At 37.7% G+C, this 10,049-nt stretch overlaps 1 protein-coding gene and 1 long non-coding RNA gene across 2 annotated transcripts in view; both read left to right on the top strand.

Annotated features, from left to right (window-relative positions):
* The first annotated feature begins 93 nt into the window (after positions 1-93).
* LOC139717634 (uncharacterized) lies at positions 94-2,044 on the top strand. The gene is made up of 3 exons (XR_011709992.1): positions 94-203; positions 586-744; positions 1,960-2,044. It is a non-coding gene; the product is annotated as an uncharacterized lncRNA (long non-coding RNA).
* A 43-nt stretch (positions 2,045-2,087) lies between these two features.
* LOC139722132 (uncharacterized) overlaps positions 2,088-10,049 on the top strand; it is a 51,300-nt gene continuing 43,338 nt past the window's right edge. Inside the window, exons 1-7 of the mRNA XM_071633483.1 lie at positions 2,088-2,103; positions 2,693-2,791; positions 5,125-5,292; positions 6,634-6,774; positions 7,976-8,089; positions 8,577-8,669; positions 9,615-9,719. Of these exons, the coding sequence (XP_071489584.1) occupies positions 2,088-2,103; positions 2,693-2,791; positions 5,125-5,292; positions 6,634-6,774; positions 7,976-8,089; positions 8,577-8,669; positions 9,615-9,719 (736 nt within the window). The remainder of the gene's footprint in view (positions 2,104-2,692; positions 2,792-5,124; positions 5,293-6,633; positions 6,775-7,975; positions 8,090-8,576; positions 8,670-9,614; positions 9,720-10,049) is intronic.

Raw genomic sequence — 10,049 nt, 5'->3', positions numbered from 1 at the left:
AGCCATAAAATGTTGAAGTCATGTGGATATAAATTTTGTGTACCTGTACCTTGATTTTTATCTCCCTCCATGTCAAAGTAATGATGTACTGTATTTTTTTTTAGCTGCCTGTGATCCGCCATGCTACAACGGAGGCATCTGTGTGAACGGTGTCTGTGAGTGTGCCACGGATACTGGAGGCCAGTTTTGTCAACAGACAGGCAGTAAGACATACTCACAGAAAATATTTTGCTAATGTACACTATAGTAATGACAGGTAGTGTAACTGCATGCATTGCAGATTGATGCTTTCAAAAAGAAATAAAAAAGTTGAAACATATCATTCTTTACAGTGTATGGATTTATGTTAGAGTATTTGTTAGTATTTTTCTTCTGTTGTTACTGAAGAATAGCTTTTAGAAAATTTGCATTACCAGGGCTAAAAAAAATAGCTGCACTGAACTGAAGTGATGCTGGTATTCTTTTCATGAGCATAAGTGGAATACGTGTATTGTTGTTTTTTTAGCATAATGTTGTTGAAAATGAAATCAATAAATGATCTTAATTGAACAAACTTGATGAATTCTTTATTTCTCTACATCCTAGACTTGGAAGAGTTCACAATCCACATCTACCCCAGCCCCAACAATGATCACATGGTAGGGAAGACGGTCGGCTTTCTCTGTGAGACCAACTACACCCTGACCTCTGAGAGCCCCCAGTGGTACGACGCAGATGGCATTGCCATCCGTAGCAGGGAGGAAGGTTAGTGGTTCAAATCCTTGTGTGGTTCAACACCAGTTATGTTTCTCTCCTGAAAAGAAGTTGAAATCATTCAAGTTTAAATCACAATGAAAATATTTTCAGTAAAGCCTTGATGGTGTTGTAATGATGTGTTTGCTAAAATGTTGTGATATTCCAAAATTGAAATACTCTATAAAAAGTAATGAGTAGTACATTTTCACCTTCTTCACGACCACATTTTATTGAGTAAGTATCATTCATTCTATTTTACTAGGTTACATTGTAGGCTCTGTGGAGAAAACGTACCTCATGAGTTATTTTTAGAGGGGATCACACACTTTGTAGCAACAGGGTAATTCACCTGTCTTTCTTATTTCATAAAGCTACTATTACAGATGTCCCAAACAAAGAATCTAAATGTTTTCCATTATGATGTATGTTCATGTTATTGCATTCTTCACATGCCAACTTCTGGCACAGTTTTGGTATACTTTTGGAGCACATCCGGACGTAGTCCACTTTTGGCTTGGTACAGTTCAATACTATAAACCGTAGGAGCATTCAAGTGCTCCTCTGGGGCGGGTACGATACAATTCGGTACGCTTCAGGAGCACCCGAATGCACCCATAGACAGTAACAGTTGTACTGTATACGCTATAATTTTCGCGTACATAAATTTTCGCGAATTGCCGATGTCACACATTTTCGCGAGTGGTTAAATTCGCGATTGGGAGACCAGAGAAAATATGAAGTGGCAAAGAAAGTGTGAATTTTCAACTTACTAGCATATAAGAATGATACTAGTTATACACTGCATGAAAAAGACTTGCCAAACTCTGCGAACTAGTAAGTTAGAATTCAACATTTTTGAAGTGGTTAAGTCCATCGCGCTAAATTTCTGACGAGTGGTCCCCTTGCGATAATGGATTGGCTCTCCACAGTATTCGTAAGTAGACGTGGACGTGCGTAAACAAGCTTAGCCAGTATGGTCTGTTCCGTAAGCCGTGACATGGTATTCTAGTACTGAAATGTTCGTATCATCAAGGCAAGGGATTCATTTTGGAAGGTAATATTTTCGCGTGTTGTTAATTTCGCGAATAGCTCCTGACTCGCGAAATTCACGAAAATAAAACCCCCGCGAAATATATAGCGTATACAGTATTTTGGCATATCGGTATCTGCGCTGCAGTAGGTGATATGTGATTCATTTTGATGCATCATCTCCTTTTGTTTCAGCACCAGGAAGTCGGGTCTACTACTTGCCCACTTCCCAGAATGCATCATACCTGGTGGTCAATGAGCTCAATGAGAATGACAGAGGGCGCTATGTATGTGCTGCTGGACTCAGCTTGCGTGTGGCTATGATGCTCGTGGTGTACGGTAAGCAGACACAAGTCAAAATATTGAACGAAGAGGAAACCATGTGATCATTGAGAAAAAAATATTTCTTTGTTTCCAGCGTCTTGCTATATATCATGTATTGATGCAGTCTGATAATTGTTACTGTTTATGTAACTGTCACTTTTTTGTTTGATTGATTAGCTGAGGTTTTTGCAGTCTTGTCTGACGGATGAATGATAATCTCCAACATTGTATGAGTTTGTTCTCTGTAATCAATCTCGTGCTTGTACTCTAGTTTGGCTTTTCAGGGATTGCAAGATTATATGTAATTGAGATTCCAATTTTACATGTGTAAAGGTAATATGCAAGAAATAAATGTTGTGGGAATAGAATTGAACTTCACCTTTCTGGCCATATTTTTCCCCATTCAGTTCATCCTTATGAAAATTTTGGGAGAGTCTGCATATAGTAAGAAAACAGGATCTACCATGTGATTGCTTGTATAGTTACAGTGCATGATTGCCTTCATGTAGGGATGCTCATAAACACCTGCCCAGTCTCAGTGCTGCAAACTTTTAAGAAGAAACAGTGACTCATGATTTACTTAATTTTGCTTTTTATCTCGTAGTGCCTCAGTGTATGGAACCCTGTCTTAATGGAGGAACCTGTTTCAATGACATGTGCATGTGCCGTATGGGATTTGAGGGGCCGCGGTGTGAAATTGAGCGTAAGTCATCACCGTCCGTCTACATTGGATTGGTGCATGGGTTTTTCATTACTGTGATGATGCCAGATATGTTTCAAAGAAATTATCAATGATGATGTGTTTTCTCAGAATTTAGGTCATCATAAGTGGCTATTTTGCATGTTTTTTTTTTTCATTCTGTAAAATACTTTTAGATGGACTCGAGAGAGATACACTTGTAGATCAAGTTACAGGGGCGGATCCAGGAATTCTGTAAAGGGGGGGGGGGGGCGTGACTAATATTTCTGGTGGCACTTCCAGGTTTCATTTCATTGTTTTTCTTTTTATTTCTTTTGTTTTTTTACGAAAAATAAAGGGGGGGGGGGCGTGCGCCGGTTGCGCCCCCCTCTGGATCCGCCACTGAGTTACCATAGTATGCTCACTTTGTCACACGATTCTTGAGTGCTACGCTTGCCTTTGAAAACGAAAGACTTTTATGTCTCACTTCTCATTTTATTCCATAATTCAGCAGTGTAGGCATAACTGCTGGCTCTATTTTTAGAGCAGATTGTGAGCATAATGTCATAGATATCACAGTTCTTAATAGATGCACTTGGAATTGAAAACAAATACTCAGGTCAAGGATGAGAACAGAAATTTAAAATTTAAGTGTTTCAGGGTTGCTACAGTATATTTGCAAGGGAGATAGTTGATATTACATTGAGAGTAATACGTACAAGGATGATAACATTTTTCAATGTTTTTCCTTTGTCACTTCTAATGTAATATGTTTCAAGATATTGTATATTTTGAGTTTTACATGTATATGTTGACTTGATATACCTTTGAAAAGCTGTATTGTAACCATGAAGTTATTTTTGTTGATTATTTTGTGCATATTGAAGTGGTAAAATGAAAGCTGAATTTATTTAACATTTATACTCTCTTTGTTTCCAACCTAATTTCATTTATTACAGTGGATCGGTGCCCAATGTGTCTGAATGGAGGACAGTGTGTAGACTACAAGTGTGTGTGTCCTGAAGGATTCGTTGGGACCATGTGTCAAATAGCAGGTTTGTCTCTAGTCTATGTTAGACAATAGGGAGCTTTAGATTTTGACGTGCGGTTGTTTGAGACGACGAGTGCGCTGGACGTTATCCTCTCCCCTGCGTCGTGTTGAAAAATAGCTTTAGATTATGCTGGGACGCAATGTATAAAAAATAAAACTGCGCCCCCATATGATCGGTGCATGGAGTAGTCCTCTACGTTGGAAACTGTGCCGATGTAAAAATAGCCCAGTACGCGTAGTGAAAAACTCAGAGGACGCAAGCTAAAAATAGATCGACTTGACGCGCGCTTCTGCGCACGCTCAGAACATGTTTTTTCCCTCTGAACATCCACGCGTCTATAATCTAAAGCACCCTAATTTTGGGATTGAGTACTGCAAATGTTTTCTTCCATAGCAGACCCTGTCTTTTCTCTTTTTTCTTCCATTGTTGTCTTCATACTGTATCAAAGATGAGGATGTAAAATCCTTTGCATTCATTTGCATTGAAACAATGTTTGGTGTAATGTTTGCAAGCCACGTGATATTTATACATGACTGTACACCTGTTTTAGGTATAAAAATAAATGTTGGTGAACTACTCTACATAACTTTATGACAACAACCATCCGTGATGACCTTTTTGAAATGGCTCACAATGATATCATCCCTTGTCAGCATACAAATTATGAAAAGGATGAAAGAGTTATTGAAAGTAAAATATATACATTGTAAGGGTTGTTAACAGAGTAAAGTATGAAACTGAAGTGATGGAATGATGTATTATTTCTCACTGCCCATTGTGTGAACAGACAAAGCACTTTGTACCAGTGATGTAAAGAGACATTGTTTGGCCAAATTGTCGACATTGAGATGCTTATATATTTTAGACAAATGGATGAAGTTTTCTGCACAGACACCTTGTGTCTCTATAACATCACCACAAGTGAATTTCTAAGGATTTGTGATATCTTTGTCAGGGATCGACATTACAATGTAGCTTTTTTCCGTCATGTGCCCATTGGACCAGTAGAAATTATCAATTTTCAAATGTTTACTTGCCTCAAAGAAAAACTTGTCTGCCCAAAATTGGAGCCAATGTATTAATTGACTTAAGGAGTGTCTGATTTTCAATTTTAACTTGCTCTTACTGATTAGCAGTTTAATATTTTCATTTGCCTGTCATATAATTTTACTTGCCATGGGCAAGCACGCAAGTGCATATGTCAAGCACTGCTTATGTTCCTAAGATCATTTAATTCTGATGTTGACATGCTACTGCCAAGCTGACCATAAAAAGTCACCTTCATCACCTTCTGTTTGCACAAAGTTGGAGAAGACTACTACATCCGATTGACCGTACCCTCAGACCAGTCCCCAACGGTTGGCAGCATGGTGACCGTCATCTGCGAAGTGGTCGGCTGGTCAAGCTTTGGTGGCATCCCGACCCCATCGTGGATCCAACCCAGTGGGGCTACTGTAGTAAACGGGCTGGATGGTCAGTAGGAATTATCTCATGACATAATTCTGTATTGTGTAATCATGGGAGAAACAATTTAACCATGGGCCTGTTGCCTCAAAAGGTGCAATCAAAATAAGTCAGGTATCAGTCAATGAGAATTGAATTTTCAGAGACTTTATATATGATTTTCTTACTTAAGTTTAATCTCATTTTTTATGCAACAGAGTCCTGTCAACATAAACGTAAATTACGTATCAGGCCTATACAAATCTATGATATAGTACAGTGGACTTCCATTATAAGGAAGTCCTCGGGACTGGCAGTTTTCTTTCATTACATCGAAATTTTGTTATAACCGAACAATCAGGGGTAAAGATACACAGAACAGATAATGTTGCGGCCTGAATTTTTACTTCGTTGTAACTGGAATTTCATTATAACGTGTTTGTAATAACGGGAGTGCTCTGTAATGAAGTAGTAAAAAGTATAGTAGTAGTGATGTAATAATGAAACTTCTGCTACTTATCACTTATTCTTATTTTTTTATCAGTATCGATGTAATAGTTGCCACTCTTATTCTAAGGTAGTATTATCAACTTAGATTTATCATTATAAAGAAGAACAGTACTATTTCAGCATAAATATTTCAGATTTTGTGTTTTGAATTCTGCAGTTATTTAGAAGAGTTCATCAGAATATACAATACGGATTTTCCTGACATTTAAATGAATATACATGTAGGAAGTCACAGGATTGCATGCTAGCTGCACTTACGCATGTACAATGTTCAAATAATGCATTTCAGAACATTCTATACAGTCTCTATACTTTTAGGAACTTATAAAACATTTTCTTGTACAAAGACTTTATAACTCTTACGTTATATACAAATATATAGCATCTCATCTTTCTTTCTGTTTTAGTTTTAATAGTCAGGGAACAGAATTCATCTCTCATTAAGTCTGTCTCTTTATACAATAAATAAAAGAATTCAAATAATGGATATTAAAATGTATTTTCAACTTATCAAGATTGTGTCAACTTTGATATGAGAACACATTATGAGTTTCAGAAAGTTGGCAAAGAACTATTTGCATTGACAGCAATGAGGCTCATGTGTGAAATGCGTGGAAATATCATGGTAAATCCTTTTCCAGTTTGCTGTATTTTGCCATGGAACTTTCACATTGTTCCATTTCATATTTCATTCTTGTATGTGTATCTTCAATAGTACCATTTCTTTAATATATTTATATATATTCTTAACCCTCTGCTTGCCACATTGTGTTACCTGCCAATATGTTTGTATGTGAGAGTTGTGCACCCTTGACTTATCGACACAGAAAGAGTTAACATGCTTTCTCTTTCCTTCTCTAGACAAGGATGCTCTGATGCGAGGCCCAACTGTAGAGGTCCTGTCGTCTACTGCAGCCAGACTGACCGTGGTCAACTTCCAGCCATTCCTGTCTGGAAACTACAACTGCACTGTGGGTGACCAGGTGGCATCCATTTTGCTCAGTAAGCTGCATTTGATTTTGTAACACTGCGCTCTAGTGGTTATACACCCTACAGACATAGTACTTCAAAGTTCATCATATTCCATGACCTTGAGCCTGCTCTAACAAAGATGTTTGTGATCATCTTTTGTCGCAAGTTTTGCAATAGCTACCTATCACAAATGACTCATTGGTTGTTCAGCCAGTTGCTGCTTTTATAGTATCTGCAGTTATTGCAGCGTACAATGATCGTAAACTTCTTTATGAAACTCACCCCAGGAATACACAGTGCAGCTCTAACAGAGATTGGTAATGTAATGCGAGCCAGGCTCTCAAAAGTCCTTCCCTTAAGGAGGGATGAAAAAATTCTTACTACATTATTTACCAACCACGGCTAAATTTTCATTCATTCCCCTTTTCCATTATCACAACAATTTTGAACAATTAGTTTCATAATATATGCATTTTTTTTTGTAATACATTGTATATTTTGTTTTCTTTGAACCTTTATCAACAACAAACATGTGTAATTGGAAATAAAATTTAATTTGAATTGAATTGAATTGGATGAGGGGATGGCTTGCACATTGCACTTGTTCCATCAGATTGGATCTTATTCTAGAGGGATACCATTAAAACCCTGTGTGTGACAGAGATATTGGACAATGTTGAGGCCTACACTGCTTTGGGGTCTACTGTGCCAACCAGCACAAGGGTTAAGAGATGCATGAATGATTAACCATTTGTGTTCCAGAAACTTTGGACAGTATGTAAAATGCTATGGGGGTTTCTATGCAAGTCCGGACTCAAAGCACACAGAGGGATAAATGAATGATATAGTATTGGTTGAGGTGAGGATTCACCTTGTAACTTTTTGCAAGATACTTTATAGAAAACACTCTATGAAATGTTAAAGACCATACAACTCTAAGAAGAAATAAATGTTTATTTGATAGAAATTGATTTTGAAGTGGCTGAGATATCCATAACAAAGTAAAACAGAATGAATCTAATTTATTAGGATTGTTTTGTTTTGGATATCTCAGCCATTTCAAAACCAATTTTTATCAAATAAACGTTCATTTCCTCTTAGAATTGTATGGTCTTTAACATTTTTTAGAGTGCTTTCTCACTATCTTACAAAAATAGTTGGAAACCTAATACCCTATCTTGACCAAAACTGTACCATCCCTTTAAAATGTTTGCCACACCTTGTTCCTCAGCCCTGGAGTGTTGGCCTGAGTGTCTGAATGGAGGAACATGCTTCAATGGAAAGTGTTTGTGCACCAATGAGTTCAGGGGAGAGAGATGTGAGGTGCCTCTCAGCAGTCTGACCCGTAAGTCTCTCAGTGATTTCAGTGATTTCATCTATGCATAAGATTTTGTTTGTTTTTTCTGTAGTTTGTAGGGCTTCAACATTTTTTTAATAGGGAATTTGACTGTAATGGTAGATGGAAAATTGTAAGTCAATTGCACAATTCAATTGTCAACAAAATTTTGAACCTTGTAGAAAACAAAGTTTTTTTCCAGTTTGTGTGTATTGCTCTTTTGTCAAAATATAGAATGAACAAATTTGTCAGAAACTTAAAAATATATGTTAACATTGTTATGTAATTCATACAAATTGTAGGCAGTACAGTACACATCTACATGGTTTAAAGTATCTTGTTCATATTTAGGCTGATGAGGATAATACTAGAAATGTAATTGGTATGTGGTCCTTCACAAATCTAGACCCATGACATAGAATGAGGTAATTTGCTGCTTTACCAGTCCACCATATAAACTCTGAGTGGTCTTTGGAATGATCTATTTGATCACCAGAGTGTCTGATACCATGCACCAGTGGAGGAAGCTGTGTGGGAGGACAGTGCTTCTGTCCCGAGGGATTCCGTGGAGAGTTCTGCGAGATGGGAGGTTAGTTGCCTGATGATATTGTCCACTTTTTTTTCAGCCTCAGTCAATATTAATGCTCAAAGTGATGTTACTACCGTTGTCAGTCAGAGCATCATGATTATCTTCATTATCTTTATCATAACTATCATCTCCAGGAGATTCAGTTTCAATGTCATTATTATCTCTGCCAAGGTAGAAGGTTATCTTTCCATTACTTTTTGTCTGTTTGTTTGTCTGTGTGAAAAATAACTCAAAAATTGTAAACTGATTTGGATGAAACTTGTAGGAGAGGTTGAGAATGACGCAAGTAACAGTTGGTAAGGTTTTGGTAGTGATCCGGGAATTTTTATGGATTTTATGATGGATTTTCTGTATTTTAGGAGGTAGGGTCAATGAGCTCGGGAATTCAAACAGCACGTATTTGAGGTTTGCATTGAGTTGATGACGTAACAAAAGGCTTCTATATTGTGAGAGTGAGCTATTTTCCAGCATGCATATGAGTAGAAATTACTGATCTCTATGGAAGAACAAGCTGGTGGAAAAAAAACTGCTTGGCAGAGGTCTGCGCTCTCAGACTGCTTTTCTAGTTTGTAATGTTATCATGTTATTCATAAACATCATCGTTAGTCTTGTCAATCTTCTCAGTGTGATTTCTATACAGTTTTATGCAGGTACATTTGTCGCTAAATAGATCTTGATTTGAACAGTAAATCGCAATACTTGTCAGTACTTTGATTTTAAACATTATCCTACTATTTTCATAATCGCATTGCATCTAATTCTACGGTCCTAATAATCCAGTTGTGGTCCTCACATGATTTTTTGTCATCATCACCATTATCGCCGTCATAATATTGTCCTTTTCTTGACATCATATTCATTGTTTAAGTCGCCTTAATATGTCCATCATAGCCAAGAGACTCAAAACATCAGTGTATGATATAATTCTCTCATCCCATGTTGTAGAGCCCGAGAGGTCGTGTCAGCTGCCCTGTGTTAATGGAGGAACCTGTGTGGATGGAATTTGCCAGTGCCCTGATGGCTATGTGGGATACTCCTGTGAAATTCCAGGTACACACTGTCACATATGATCATGTGATCATTCAGTAAATTACAGCTGAACATGTAGACATTTCATTTCTTACCCATACCGGCTTTTCGATAAATCTTCATAGACTTCTTGTGTCTTAACTGGGCTTCATTCTGTTGTAGTTTTCTGCTGTGGGTATCTCAGGTTCTCAGGTTGGCATCGGGGGGGGGGGGGGGGGGGGGGGGGGTGGGGGGGGGGCTATGATGTATAATGTCTAACAACTGCCTTCCATGTGACCCTGTAAGCTTTTTTCTCTTTTTTTTTAACCCAATGCTATGGGGTTTTTCTGTGTCAGTCAGCACTTGAAGCAC

Source organism: Diadema antillarum, unplaced genomic scaffold (genome assembly GCF_040938485.1).
Source record: "Diadema antillarum isolate AM-2024a unplaced genomic scaffold, OU_Dant_1.0 scf00000001, whole genome shotgun sequence".
In the NCBI taxonomy this organism is placed as follows: domain Eukaryota; kingdom Metazoa; phylum Echinodermata; class Echinoidea; order Diadematoida; family Diadematidae; genus Diadema; species Diadema antillarum.
This window is presented reverse-complemented; position numbering and strand designations above follow the sequence as displayed.